General features: G+C 35.7%; 1 protein-coding gene across 4 annotated transcripts in view; it reads right to left on the bottom strand.

The window, feature by feature from the left end:
* Nucleotides 1-16,439, bottom strand: part of nrxn2a (neurexin 2a) — a 564,692-nt gene that overhangs the window by 440,915 nt on the left and 107,338 nt on the right. For 2 of the 4 annotated variants that reach the window (XM_056446759.1, XM_056446762.1), the window contains exon 8: nucleotides 11,901-11,927. The exons of the other annotated variants lie outside the window; for them this stretch is intronic. In XM_056446759.1, coding sequence (XP_056302734.1) covers nucleotides 11,901-11,927 — 27 coding nt within the window. The remainder of the gene's footprint in view (nucleotides 1-11,900; nucleotides 11,928-16,439) is intronic. 4 annotated transcript variants of the gene reach the window in all.

Here is a 16,439-nt window from a genome sequence, read left to right as displayed (position 1 = left end):
AGGCTCCAGTGGTGTGTGTGGAGAAATGGGTCAGAGCGATGCATCTGCTTCAGCCTTCATCATGAGGAGCGTCCAGAGCCTGACACCCGCTTCAAAGCTGCTGGACACTCTAATTGGCTCTGCTGGAGTCAACAGACCCTCCGAGGAACAACGTCAGCCTATTTGTAGCAGTGTTCGGAGTCTGACGAAGCTTTCACATATAGGAAAAAACATCTGCTTTGCGGCCCAAACTCTCACTATAAATTGCAGTTACTATGCATACCTGTGAGTAACAACCAGGTATGTGTGACATTCTTTGCATCGGAGTGTGTCGGTGTCATTTCATCCCTCTAATTAGCTCTTCCAGCTTAGAAAAAAAAAAACGGAGGAATAAGTGAGCGCGAGGCAGAAATAGGGGGAGGTTTCGTTCTACACCTTCTGGCAGCTTGTTAATTAAATTTAAATCGTTGCCCATCCCTGCTTTTTACATCTAGGAGAGCATGTGCCGCTTCGGCTCGACCTGGCAGTTACTCAGCATTTCCGATGAAACTGTGATGGTTTAAATGGTCTGAGGATGAATCAAGAACTGGGTAGTAAACGAAGATGAGTTTAAACATAGGTACTGTAAATATGGAGATACTTGTATGCATATATAACATCTTATGTGAAGTATTTATAGACTAGTTTTGAGAGGATCATGTGCTTGTGATTGACAATGGCTGGACACACATTAGCTACGTATCACGTGATTCCCCAATCAGATGTTTCCTAAGTAACTATAAATAATCATAGTCTTCTCAGCACAGTCATCTTCGTCTTGAAGAATCCCTCCTTCCTCCCTCTTCTTAGATTTGTGGCACGGCGGCCCAGTGGTTAGCACTGTAACCTCACAGTAATAATTCCTTACATTTATATACATGGACACTTAAAGTGCTTTACACATTGGGGGGACTCTCCTCATCCACTACCAATGTGCAGCATCCACCTGGATGACACAACGGCAGCCATATTTTAACGACCACAGAAAGTCAGCACTAACTGAACAGTACAGAGTCCCCATCAATATACTGGGGCGTTAGGACCCACACGGACCAAGCATTGAGCATCAGGTTGAACATCCCCTGTTGGTCTCACTAACACCACTTCCAGCAACAACCTAGCTTTGCCATGTGGTCTTTCATCCAGGTACTGACTGCTTAGCTTCAGTGGGAGAGCATGTGAGAGTTGCAGAGAGCTGACTGCTAGCAATTTCACACTTAGAGTTCACACGTAGCTGATAATCAATAGAGCGTAATTGGCATGCTGTCCCGGGAGAGAGCCCTGAGCTCGTAATATCCTCGAGCCTGGGGCTCCCTCTCGTTAGAAGGGCGAGAGGGGAGTTCGAGCTCAGGTAGGTCTGGAGAACTCCCCAGCTTGAAACCATGTGAGAAGTGTAAACTAAGGTTGTCTTGGGTGATGATTTCATGTAGATGACTGGCTATGGTGCGTGCTTTTGGACGGTGGGAGGAAACATGGGAACCCGGGGGAAACCCACGCGAACACGGGGAGAATATAGAAACTCCGCACAGAAATGCCAACCGGCCCGATAGGAGGTTGGACCAGTGGTGTTCTTGCTGTGAGGCAACAGTGCTAGCCACTGGGCCACCGTGTCGCCCTATCGGAAAAAAGGGGGGGAAGTGGGGGTGTAAGGGGGGAAAACTTCAAGATGAAGATAACTGGAGTGAAATACTTTGATTATTTATAATTCTTCCGTAATTATCTAATAGAGCAGATTACAGAGATAATGAGGCGCCAGCCGTGTTGATCATAAGCACATGATCCTCTCGAAATTAGTTTATAAATAAACCACACAAGAACTTTCTAATCCTATAATCCTATAAATAATTAAGTGTGAACTCTTGAAGCATAATTTGGTATAAAAACGACAGATTAAAATATATTTTAAAAAAGCAACACGATCTCACAGCAATTCGTAACTTTTGATTTAGGGGTTAATTCGTATGAATTTGTACGATTTCATTTGTACAATTTAGCACGATTTGCTTATCCCCCATTGGCGGTTGGGTTTAGGGGTGGGGTTGGATGCCATGCCTACTTTAAAATCGTAAATTTTCATACAACTGAACTGTGCGAATTTGTATGAATTAGCCACTTAACTGACCAAACGTAAAATTTGCTACAATTTGTTACATTTCCTCGAGAGATCAGGCTGAAAAAGATACAAAATGGAGCTAAAGTTGACTACTATGTAGAAGAGAGCTATTATTAAGAAATACATTAAATTTACATTTGCATTTAGTCATTAAGCAGACGCTTTTATCCAAAGCGACTTACCAATTAGGAGAAGAAAGCAATTTACACAACTATAAGAGCAACAGTGAATAAGTGCTGTAGGCAAGGTTTAGGTGTGTAAAGTCTAAGAAGCAAAGCATTAGTAATGTGAGGTTTTTTTTTTTTTTTTTTTTGAGAGAGAGAGAGAGAGAGAGTACAGTTAGTGGTATAGCCAGAGAGGCCATTGCAGATTAGGAAGGAAAGTGGAGATTAGATTTAAATAGATTAATAGATAAAATTAAAAAACAGATAAAAAATAGATAAAAAGATTTAAATTTATATTTATTATTATTTAATCATTTTACATATTTATTTATTTATTTAATTTCTAATATAATATCTGTTCTGAATCTAATATCTGGAATCTAATATCTGCAGGTCTTAATGGACGGATGGACTATTATACAGTCTCTGTCACCATCTTTTTCAACCATGGCTTTTGCTTCATTGTTATCGTAACAGTTTTTACTGTTTTTAAGCATTTTATTTAAATATTATTGCAATTTATATCAAATGTACTTTATTAAGCAACAGTATTTAACAAACAACAGTATAAAGATGTGAAATAAATCAAAAGAATTATGACCAAGTTTTCATTCAGCATATTCTAACGTATAAAAATGAAGTCAAATCTATTTGCTTAGGAGTAATTAACGGATGACTGTCCAAATATTGCCTTCAAATGTAGCCTAAACAAATGACATTTCACAATAGACTACCATACAGACATTTAGCAGATTTCTGAACAAGTGTCCATCAGTAGAGTGCTCTTGGCAGTGAGTGCCAAGCAGAGGACTAAACTTACTATTGTTTGACAAATACTGTGGCTGTTAATAACATTATGTAACATAATGCACCTTTGAGACTTTTAGGTGAGATTGTAGTTGTTTTGATTGCAAATATGTAATTTATTTATAAGAATAGCACCTATTTGTTTATATCTGTTTGGATGATTTCGGAGATGGGACTTCCAGTAGATCGGTGGATGTTCAGCCTCTTATTGCCTGCCAAGAGCACTCTTCTGATGGACACTTGTTCAGAAATCTGCTAAATGTCTGTGTGGTAGTCTATTGGGAAATGTCATTTGTTCAGGCTACATCTAAAGGCAATATTTGGTCATTCATCCGTTACTTACTCCTAAGCAAATACGGTATATTTGAATTAATTTTTATTCCTTAATATATGCTGAATGAAAACTTAATCATTGAATAAAAACTTGGCATTTTTATTTTGTTGTAAATACTACTGCTCAATAAATGACATTTGACATAAATTGCAGTTATATTGAAATAAAATGCTTAGTAGTACACTTATGTAAATAATGAAGCAAAAGTCATGGTTGATGTGATATTGTTTCGTTAAAAGATGAAAATAATAGTCCATCTGTCCATCTATAAGTGAAGCAAACGATTTCACCTCAGTGAATATGTTAAACAACAGCAAAACAAATTATAACAGAACTTTTGTACAGTACTTTGTATTGCTGTATGTATACTATAGTAATCTAGCAGTGTTTGCTTTGCTTTAGATTTTATGTGCTAAATATTAGCGAACACGCAACTGCATCAGAGAAATGCAGGCAGAACTCTGTAAACTGATGTTGTTTTAAGTCATTCAACTTTATAATCTTGATCTGTGAGCAAGATCTTCTGCATTTGAATTAGCAATGGCTTTTGCTATTCAGACAATCAGCTGCAGATTCGAATGCATGGTGGAAGCAGTTCCTCATACAATAGCGTTTTTTGACAACTTATGTTTGAATTTTTATATACATGATCATGGCGTTGTGTACTGCTGCAAAACCCAATATTACACTTGCAGCACTGTGATGTCGCTGTACATTAGCACTGCTGGGATACTGGCTATGGCACGAGGCCACCAGTGCTGATATACAGCTATATGTCACTGCTACAAGTATGATTTTGCTCATTTTAAAAAGCAAAAACTTCAATTAATTTTTTTAATAATAATATATATTAATTTATCTCTAAAAGTAATGTTTGTGCTTATTTATGGCCATTTTGTTTTGAAAATATTAACCTGAAGTATCACATTATACCTATTTTGACTGTCTCTGATAGATAGATAGATAGATAGATAGATAGATAGATAGATAGATAGATAGATAGATAGATAGATAGATAGATAGATAGATAGATAGATAGATAGATAGATAGATAGATAGATAGATAGATAGATAGATAGATAGATAGATAGATAGATAGATAGATAGATAGATAGATAGATAGATAGATAGATAGATAGATAGATAGATAGATAGATAGATAGATAGATAGATATAGATAGATAGGTTGTAACATAGATCTTCAAATCAAACTTTGACGACCAGCTTCAGGCATTGGAAAATGTCAATTATTCATCACAACCTAATGTTAACTTAACATTAATGGGTGTTTGTTTTTTTGTATAGCAGTGTCATCTGAATCTGCTTGGTATTCATGAATCCTCTGTGCTGAACTGTTTGAAATGCACATCATGTTGAAGAGGGGTAGGAAAAAAATAGAGACTTCCAACAGATGGCAGAGGGCCCTAATTGGGTATAATTTACTTTAACTACCAGCATTTCTGTCTATTTAAAAGTCAATTAACATTTTACTGTCATTAAAACTTCCATCAGTCTGAATATGTTTGACGCAGCCATCGAGCTAATACGTAGAGCAAAAAAAAAAAACGTCCACAGGTTAACATATCAAACGCTCGTCTGATTATGAATGTACATTTCTACATGCGAGCAAGCAGAGATTCATCATTCTGTGAGATTTATGCTTCATACAGTAAATCACTTTCTGAGGGCCCAAATGGCGGACGTGTTTTAAAACTCGATATCTGTCATGTAATGTGTTTATGGTAGTTTGTAATATATATAATGAGAAAGGATGTTATGTTTGCTAAATAGGGATGATTTGTAGATTCAGTCCTTCAAGAGAGAGAGAAAAAAGGCATTGGAACACATGCAGAGCTGGAGACTTTGAGAAAGGAGTGAATGAACTCTGGTGCTGGAATACATGGAGTTTGTTGCCACCTGGTGGTGGATTCATGATATTGTGTTCAGCATAATAAAGAAAGTTCCAGAACTTGATGCTTAATACAGTACTGAAAGTGTTAGAATATAGGAACAGCTAAGTTTCAATTCTGTTAGTTTAACTAACTAACTAACTAACTAACTAACTAACTAACTAACTAACTAAATAACTAACTAACTAAATAAATAAATAAATAAATAAATAAATAAATAAATAAATAAAGTGAGGCACTTTTAATAAAATAGGGGCAAAAAGTAGAAATGTAAAGCTTATATTTTTATAAAATAACGCCATTCTTCTTTGAAGTTTTTTAAATAAACTGTTAGAATATTTAGTAATTTTGTGATAACTGTTTTTATTAAATTTGTATGTTTATATAGACTTTTAAAAAAGTCTATATAAGTCTATATAAGACTTTTTAGTTTTATTTTGTCATGTTAAACCCAACAAAAACAAGACCTACTTATTATTCACTAGCTGAAAGAAAATTGGTTTATGTTTAAAATACATTTGAGTTTTATAGTAAGGATAATTTATTTCATGGTTAGACAATCATTTAAATATTTTTGTGCAAAATGTTGTCACGGCAACAAAGCTGTAAAAATCCAATATTTACATCAGCAATAGTAGAGATCATATATTAAATCAGTAGATAAACTATAGCAATTTTTTATTAATTTAATGTATAAAGTGTAAGCATTTGAAATATTTAGTTTAATGTTAATTTATTTTCAGGTTACAAAAATAGTTTTATGATTTATGATTAGTTTTATGATTTTAGGATTGTTTTAGGAATTGTTTCAGGTTTTAGACATGTTTAAAAATGTACAGTATACAGCGCATCAGTAATATATGGAAGAGGATTAGGGCCAACCATTAATAAAAACAAATAATTAAAAAATTGCTGAAACATATGAAGAAAACAGGAATGTATAAATGTCAACATTTAAATTAATTTTGAAAACGCAGAATAAAAAAAAAATCTCTACATTTAATGTTTATTCTAAACATTTTTCTAGAAATTTTATTGTTAATTTAATGAGTTTATGTTCAACATTTATTATTATTATAATTAAAAATAATAATTCTTTAAAAATAACAGCTTTATTCTTGGAGTTTATTCACAACATCTTTTTCTATTTATTTATTTATTTATTTATCACTTGGCTAAAATCTTGAGATGTTTTTATTTTAATTGTTGGTTTAGCACTAATGCATAGATTTGTTTTAATCTCACTGAGACACTATTGTAGCTTTTATTAAAAGGTCAAATTTAATTTTCTACTTTCTTTACTTTTTAAGCTTTATGTATTTACTGTATATATCATTTTAGTTGACATTTATTTTGTTTCAAGAGCAAAAAAATGGTAAAAAAACAATAAATGAAAGAAAAAATAATCTAAATCATTTGAAACCAGAAGCTTCACTATAAAACCACTTTAAAAAAATTGAAAATATCAGCTTCACTTTCCATACTCTGTGAATTATATGCAATAATAGACTCAAATAAAATAATCTAAGGAGCCAAGAAATAAATACAAAAGTTCAAGATGTGTAAAAGTTGATAAACCACAGGCACAGACTGAGTGTGGGTCTGCTTACTGTTAAAAAGCCCCAGCGTAATGAATCATTCAATCTTTTAGCTCTTGATGAATCATTGTCTGATGCATCTGTGTTTTGTTTTTTCACTGGCATTATTTAAACATTTAGAACCAAAACATTCCACAAATCCAAATTTGTTGAGTCATTTCCACAGATGAATGAACAATCTGTGATGACGCATTTGAATGGTGAACATGTCGAAATTTACAATGAGAAAAAAATGTTATGCCTTTTTTTGGGAATCGTTTCCTCAAGCGCAAACACCTACTACATCGTGACTAATGAAGTACTAGAGTGACAAATTGCACAATTAGACGCCTACTTTGTATACATGTAAATACTGTACATGGTGTATATTTCTTGACTGCAATTTCTTAAGGAAAAGGAAAGAGCTTTAATCCTCAAACCAAGGGGAAAAAAGGAAGTCACATACTGTAGCCTTGTCTTTTGTTGTTGTTGTAACCGATACAACATACAAACAGTACAGTGATGATTTATATAGAAATGTAAAGAAATGTAAACAAAAACATTCTGCAGTGACCTCTACACTGTAAAAAATATTGCTGCATTACATCTTTTTTGTTGAATCCAATTAACTTTTCTAGTCATCTCGACTTCTATCAATCGCACTGACTAAAAAGTAAGTCAAAACTATGTATAACTTAAAATTTTTTAGTTGAAACCTGATTAAGTTAAAGCAACATAACAATATTTGTTGCCTTAACTTTTTGTCATTATGTTCATTACAGTGTACTAGCTATACATCCTATAAACTCCAAACATAAATAAACAAACAAACAAATAAACAAGCAAAAAAACATAAATAAATAAACAAACAAATAAAACAAACAGTCAGACAGATAAACAAACTAATAAATAAATAAATAAATAAATAAATAAATACATACATTTAGGTTGAAATGTCTAGGGTTATTAATGTTTATATTGTATGTTCAAAGACATTCATACATTTGTTGAGCAAATAAAACATGACAGCAAAGATTAAATGATTTGTTAAAGCACCCTTTCAGAACTTCATATTCAGCAATGAATTGATTGGTATATAATCAATTGACTGATCGATTATTACAAAATAGAGAATATTCAAATATATCTTGAGCATCAGATTAGCATATTAGAGTCATTTTTAAAAGATCTTGTGACACTGAAGAAGAGAGTAATGATAAAAAAAAATTCAGTTTTGGATCATGCAAATAAATTATGTTTTAAAACATTCCTTAAGTATATATTTTAGATGAAATACTTTTATGAAACTGAGAAATATGCCAATGTGCTGTTTAAATTAAATGTCATTTTGTTTACACAGAAAATAGTATAGCAAACCTTTACAGTTTCAAAATACAACTGATATTGTACTGATCTTCACCAAGTAAATTCACCCAAAAATAATAATAAACCTTAAGGTTTGAATAACTAAAGCCCAAACACTAAGAATGATTAAATATGTGTATTTAATTTGTATTACAATACTTTTTCAACAATTCAACATATAGTTTTTTTATTTTATGAATATAAGACATTCTGTTCTGATTAAAGATTTTACAAGCCTGCAGCTGCCGAAGGGCAAATATTTGCAGAAAGCCTTTAATAATATTTTCAGAATATTATTGTTTAACTTTATTTGCAAAAAAGCAAATACAGCCATGGTGAGTCAAACATGTTACTTTAAAATAATATTACAAAATAAAACTTTAAAATGAAGTGGGCTTTTTTTCTTTCAGCAAACAGTGAGGTATCCGCAAGCAGGATCAATGATTAAACCGAATAAATAAATAAAACTTTTAAGATTATTATTCTTTCAATCTAATTATTTAAATGTGATTATTCAAAAGCCATATATGCTTGACAACTGTATTTTAAATATCTAAATCTGACAATCTCAAAACACATGTAAGCAAAATCAATATAGTTTGTGTTTAATTAGTCATAATAGTTGATAGTTACGATTTCCAATATCAGCATATTTTGCTAGTACTGATCTATATTTAAATATCTGAAATATGGAACAATTAATAATCATAAGCTACACAACTGAGCACATTTATCTAAAAACGCAATAATATTAATTGAGAAGATTCCTCAATGTTTTTGTTCAACTTCTGTGGACAATCTGTTCCCAAACTGTAGTGGAACACACACATACACGCACCTTTTCTAGACTTTCTTTTTTTCAGTCAAATAATATTTTCTACCCCTTAACCTACCCTTTACAAAAACACTTTTGCATATCCTTTTGTGTCAAAAATCTCAGAATTTAGATTCTTGCATAAGCAAGTGCCATGTTCCACTGTAGCATAAACAGGTTCACACACACCTAGTTATCTTTATAGGGACTTCCAATAGATGTAGTGATGTTTCTACTGTACAAACTCTATATCTAACCCCCCTACCCCTAAACGCAACCCTCACACTACAGTTGAAATCAGAATTATTCGCCCCCTTTTGATTTTATTTTCTTTTTTAAGTATTTCCTAAATGATGTTTAACAGAGCAAGGACATTTTCACAGTATGTCTGATAATATTTTTTTCTGGAGAAGGTCTTATTTGTTTTATTTTGGCTAAAATAAAAGCAGTTTTAGGATAAAGAATAAAAACCACTTTAGGAACAAAATTATTAGCCCCTTTAAGCTATTTTTTGATAGTCTACAGAACAAACCAACATTATACAATAACTTGCCTAATTACCCTAACCTGCCTAATTAACCTAATAAACCCAGTTAAGCCTTTAAATGTCACTTTAAGCTGTATAGAAGTGTCCTGAAAAATATCTAGTAAAATATAATTTACTGTCATCATGGCAAAGATAAAATAAATCAGTTATTAGAAATGAGTTATTGAAACTATTATGTTTAGAAATGTGTTGGAAAAATCTTCTGTCCATTAAATAAAAATTGGGGAAAAAAAATAAACAGGTGGGCGAATAATTCAGGGGGGCTAATAATTATGACTTCAACTGTCTCTGCATTTTTACATTTTCAAAATACTTAATTTGGTGTGATTTATGGGCCATTTTCCTCAAAAGTCCCTACAAAGTCAGAATTGAACGGCATTGCATACTTGTTGGGACATTTGGTCACCACAAACATTCACAAACACATTATATATCTGAAAACAGTGGTGATTTTTAAATAGACTTCATTTGTTTTAATACTAAACCAACCAATATTTTTTATCTCTGAACCCAAATACCTATTACAGAAAAAATGGCTTGCATTTTTGCACCTTTTAGATAAACATCACTTAGTATTTTTTTCCTACTAAATGATAATTAATATAATTAATTTCTTAATATTGTGTATGTTTGTGAAGTAGGACTGTGTGATTAATTAAAATAGTATCGAAATCTGAACATGTGCGATTTCTAAATCACCTCATAGCACAATTTTTTTTTTACGCTCTAGTCCAGAAAAGTTTAACTAGGTGTGCCTGGAATACACGCATGTCGCTCCTTTTATGCGCTCGAAAGCAGCGTGCCTCCATTGGAAATAAAAAACATGTGCATGCAAAAACGCAATATGTGAACGGTCTTTTTTAAAATATAAATATATATATATATATATATATATATATATATATATATATATATATATATATATATATATATATATATATATAATTTTTTTTTTCTCTTTTTTGCCATAGGTCTGTTCTAGAGACAATTTGTTACACCTTTATTAGGTTATTTTTTTATTTTTTTTTTATATTCGAATTTTTTTTTCATATTCCTAATGAAAAAATGTCTGTGTGTGTCAAAATCAAGATTAACATTTTTTGTCTATAAAAAAATAAATAAAAATGTAAAAGAAAATCGCAGTATTAATTTATTCATTTTCTTTTCGGCATAGTCCCTTTATTAATCAGGGATCGAAATGAACCGCCAACTTATCCAGCATATGTTTTACGCAGCGGATGCCCTTCCAGCTGCAACCCATTACTGGGAAACACCCACACACTCTAGCATTCACACACATACAGTACATACAGATAACTTAGCTTACCCAATTCACCTACAGTGCATGTCTTTGGACTTGTGGGGGAAACCGGAGCACCCGGAGGAAACCAACGCGAACACGGGGAGAACATGCAAACTCCACACAGAAATGCCAACTGGACCAGGTCGGGCTAAACCCAGCGACCTTCCTGCTGTGAGGTGATTGTGCTACCCACTGCACGTGACGCCCAAAAATCACAGTATTGTTCACAGTATCACACAGCCCTATTGTGAAGTGCTTTGAGTTGCATGTGTGTAGGAAAAGTGCTTTACAAATAAAATGTATTTACATTATTTATTTATTTTTAATCTTTTATTACAGCAGAATAAACAAACATGCACACCCACAAACCAACACACACACGCATTCATGCACACAAAAACACGAACACAACCTGTGATGTTTTTATCTCGCACATCTCAATCACACACTTACCTCCAGCATCAGTACCCTGCAAACACTGAGGACTGCGTTGTTTTCAACACATACGCATGGATGAAACTGAGCTCAAATACAGGCAATGCTCAACCTCACGCCTGATTTGGCAAATGACGATTCCTCCTTTTATTATTATATGCTTTATTATCGCATTTTCCTTACGTAACGGAGTCCCACAGCGACATGAAACAGACTAGAGCATATGGTGTTGAAATGGAAACTGTTGGGATGGTTATGCTTAATTTCAAACACCGCAGCAAATCGGCATATTTTGCGGAACAAAAGAGATTGAGATTGAAAGAGAGAGAGAGAGACGGATGCAAACTGGGAACATGTTCAAAAAGAAAATCTGTGTTAACGGTGCAGGAAGACAGGATTACGAGGGAGGAGAAGAAACTTTGGATGAATTTAGGCTGAGCGTGAGATAGAGAGAGAGAGAAGGAGAGAAGGAGAAGAGACAAAAATAGCATTGCAGATAAAAGAATCACTTACTAAGGTTACAGTCTATCCCGATACAATCTGGTGGGAGAGAGAGTGAGATGGTGAGATTTAAAGGAAAAGAAAGGAAAATTCAAAACCACATCCTTCAAGGTTGAATCTGCAGACAGACAAACAGGTTTTGCATAAAGTCAACCATCCGGGGACAAGATGAGAGTCAGATCGGCCCCTCTACAAGAGCAAACACACCGCATGAGCAGGGGCAGAGAAAGCACGGCTGGCCATGGTTCACAATTTATGAACTCCGTATATACAGATGAAATGCTGGATTTAGCCTGTGCTTTGCCTCTGGCCTGTATGTGGGTGATGTCTGTATGACTGTAGGCGAGGGCCGTCTGCACCATCAGCCAAGAGCTCAGAATTACAAAAACACAATGCTAGACGGAAAAATGAAATCGGTAGAGTCTCGCTTAAAAATAAAAATATCTAAAAGCGCATCATGGAGAATAATTAGATACTGTACTGTTTGGTTTTAAATACTCATACCTGCCAACATTGGGATGAGAATATAAGGCATACCACTACCCCCCCCCCCCCACCAAAAAAAACCCCCTAAATTCCTAAATCTGTTCATCTGGAGCTGTTTTATTGTAAATATGGTCAGTAATATGTTTTTAGTATTTTATTATAATTATTTATTATTTACAAACGATAAAATAGCATACATTAGCATACATACAATAGCATACATTAAAATAGCATACACTGTCAGGTCTTGATGCCCAATTCTGATTTGTTGTCTATATCAGATTTATTTATTTTTTGCCTCTGTTTACACGTTCTTTTAATTGTGACCCATATCCGATGGATTTGTTTACACTTGACATACAATTTACGACATCGCACATCCGTAAAGGCGGGTTCTAGCATCTGTGCCACACTAGCCATGTTGGAAGAAATTCCATATTTAGCTCTGCGGAATATGCGAAGTTCACCCAACTTTAAAATGATTTTGAGGTAGAGTACGAGAAAAAGGGCCGTCATCGCAGCTTGCGCCAATGGTTTATATATGGTGTCCTCCACCATTCAGAGAAATTTGTTGGTACAAGAAACATCTCAGGTCTGGTGGAAGCAAATTGTGGCGACTGACCACTTTCCTCCTCCATGTGTCCTCTGTTGTTGTTGTTGTTGTTTACTGCGTCGGCGTCTCCACACACGCTCTTCCTTCTACGTCATTAAACCGAAGAGAAGTACCACATAGTCGCAAGTTAAATGACGTACAAAACGTAATGCCTCAATAAATCCAATCTGCCTGTTTACATGAGTCGCATTGTCACATATCCGATTTATATATGATTTATTTCCACATATGAAGGAGGCTTGAAACCGATCTCTGAATATCGAATGCATGCGTTTTTTTTGTGTTTAAACGGTCATAGAACAGATCCGATCTGTGTCACATATGAGCAAAAATCGGAATTGGGTTACATTTAACTGGTAGTGTTAACGTGGCCTTAGACAAAGCTGCAAATAAATAAAAGTTTAATCCTATTAAAATTAATATCTATTATAAAGAAATTGAATTTAGTTATTAAATCTCATTAACTTCTTCTTTACTCTATAATTTAAACATTCTGATTAAAGAGCAGCGATTTAATGTTTCATTTAGATTTTTCGCTTGATCACATTAAATAACAGATGTGTCACTTTAAAAATGCACAGATTTATAATGAAAGTATTCGATTGCTTTCTTACATTTTATGCTCATTTAAGACACAGGAGAAGCACTTTAGCATCGAGAGCAACACCGAGTAAGTACATTTAGACCTGTTTTTCAGTTGCTGTGTTTGGTTAGAGAACACTTAGACTTGTTTCAGCTGGTTGTGTATTGGTTGTTGGACATTTAAAATTATTTTCAGCTATCTGTGTTTAGTGTTTGGTTAGAGAACAGTTAGACTTGTTTCAGCTGGTTGTGTATTGGTTGTTGGACATTTAAAATTGTTTTTCAGCTATCTGTGTTTAGTACTAGCAAGTTTTAGCCACTGTTTCCTTTTGTTTACTGTAAGAGCTTGCGTGCCGAGCCGGAGGTTTTTCGCGCGCCCCCGCGGCTGCAGTTTCGGGTGTTTTGTAACTTTGGAGGCGTGTCCAAACGCCAGGTAAAACTATATATTTGAACACATTTGGTCTAGCTAGCAGGAGAAGCACTTTAGCATCGAGAGCAACACCGAGTAAGTACATTTAGACCTGTTTTTCAGTTGCTGTGTTTGGTTAGAGAACACTTAGACTTGTTTCAGCTGGTTGTGTATTGGTTGTTGGACATTTAAAATTATTTTCAGCTATCTGTGTTTAGTGTTTGGTTAGAGAACAGTTAGACTTGTTTCAGCTGGTTGTGTATTGGTTGTTGGACATTTAAAATAGTTTTTCAGCTATCTGTGTTTAGTACTAGCAAGTTTTAGCCACTGTTTCCTTTTGTTTACTGTAAGAGCTTGCGTGCCGAGCCGGAGGTTTTTCGCGCGCCCCCGCGGCTGCAGTTTCGGGTGTTTTCACTCTCGAGGCGTGTCCACCTGAGCTCAATCAGCAAAGCGCTCGGGGGTGTATATAAGCGACTAGTCTCACCGCGGCAGCGGTCGCGGCAGCCTCGTGTGAAGCCCGCCTCGTGTGAAGACCGACGAGGGTAAAGACCATCGACTCTACCTGTGCGACTCCACCGAGCAAAGACACCGACAAAGCACTTGAGTACTTCTTACTTTATTTTCTTTTCTCCTTTTCTCTGCACTCATTATTGTTTTCCTTGCACTTTATTATGTGTTTACTAATTCCTGTTGTTACTAATACTCGCAGAGCACGGGAGGTACGCTGCAGGCGCAACCCTCACAACCTTCGATCAATTCATGTATCCTCTATTTCACAACTCTCTCTCTCTGTGGGCCTCTGGAATTGTCAATCTGCTGTTAACAAAGCAGATTTTATTACCTCCATAGCCACTCATTATGACTTTAGTCTCATGGCTCTAACTGAAACCTGGCTGAGACCGGAGGACACTGCTACACATGCAGCTCTTTCTACTAATTTCTCTCTTTCCCACACCCCTCGTCAGACAGGGAGAGGGGGTGGGACTGGACTACTGATTTCCAAAGAATGGAAATTCACTCAGAGACCGTCCCTGCCAAAAATCAGCTCTTTTGAATTCCATGCAGTCACCATTATCCACCCCTTTCGCATAAATGTGGTTGTCATCTACCGCCCACCGGGTACATTAGGTCACTTCTTGGATGAACTGGATGTTCTTCTCTCATCTTTTTCTGATTATGACACTCCCTTGTTGGTGCTAGGTGACTTCAACATCCACATAGAAAGACCTCAAGCTGCTGACTTCCAGACTCTGCTTGCATCTTTCGACCTCAAAAGAGCACCTACCTCTGCTACTCACAAATCAGGTAATCAACTAGACCTTATTTACACTCGACATTGCCTCGCTGACCAAACACTAGTAACTCCACTACAAACATCGGATCATTTCCTTCTCTCTCTCAACATCCACATTACTCCTGAGCCGCCACACACTCCTACTCTAGTTGCCTTTCGCAGAAACCTACGCTCTCTCTCACCCAACAGACTATCCACCATTGTTTCTAACTCTCTTCCTCCATCTTCCAAACTCTCTGCACTTGATACGAACAGTGCAACTGATACACTCTGCTCCACGCTAACATCATGTCTAGACAGACTATGCCCTCTGACATCCAGACCAACCCGAGCCAGTCCTCCTGCACCCTGGCTCTCTGATGTTCTCCGTGAGCATCGCTCAAAACTTCGGGCTGCTGAGAGAAGCTGGCGAAAAACAAAAAATCCTGAACAGCTCATAACATACCAAACTCTTCTGTCTTCTTTCTCGACTGAGGTTACTTCTGCAAAGCAGACATACTTCCGTCAGAAAGTCAACAGTGCCACCAATTCTCGCTTGCTTTTTAAAACATTTTCCTCCCTCCTTCACCCTCCTCCTCCACCCGCATCCTCCACACTCACTACTGATGACTTTGCTACATTCTTTTGCACCAAAACTGCAAAAATCAGTGCTCAATTTGCTGCACCTACAACAAACACGCAAGATACACCACCAACACCACACACACTCACCTCTTTCTCCCAGCTCTCTGAGTCTGAGGTGTCCAATCTCGTGCTATCAAGCCATGCAACCACCTGTCCGCTAGATCCCATTCCCTCTCATCTCCTGCAAGCCATTTCTCCTGCAGTCATACCAACACTGACTCACATAATTAACACATCTCTTGACTCTGGTCTATTCCCTACTTCATTTAAGCAGGCTAGGGTAACCCCTCTGCTAAAGAAACCCAACCTGGATCAAACGCTACTTGAAAACTACCGACCGGTATCCCTGCTTCCATTCATGGCCAAGATTTTGGAGAAAGTAGTGTTCAATCAAGTCCTAGACTTTCTTACTCAAAACAACCTCATGGACAACAAGCAATCTGGCTTTAGGAGAGGCCACTCAACTGAGACTGCTCTGCTCTCGGTCGTGGAGGACCTCAGACTGGCTAAAGCAGACTCTAAATCATCTGTCCTCATCTTGCT

The sequence above is a fragment of the Danio aesculapii genome, chromosome 21 (genome assembly GCF_903798145.1).
Source record: "Danio aesculapii chromosome 21, fDanAes4.1, whole genome shotgun sequence".
NCBI classification, from domain to species: domain Eukaryota; kingdom Metazoa; phylum Chordata; class Actinopteri; order Cypriniformes; family Danionidae; genus Danio; species Danio aesculapii.
Note: the sequence above shows the minus strand (reverse complement) of the source record. Positions and strands in the feature narration are given on the sequence as shown.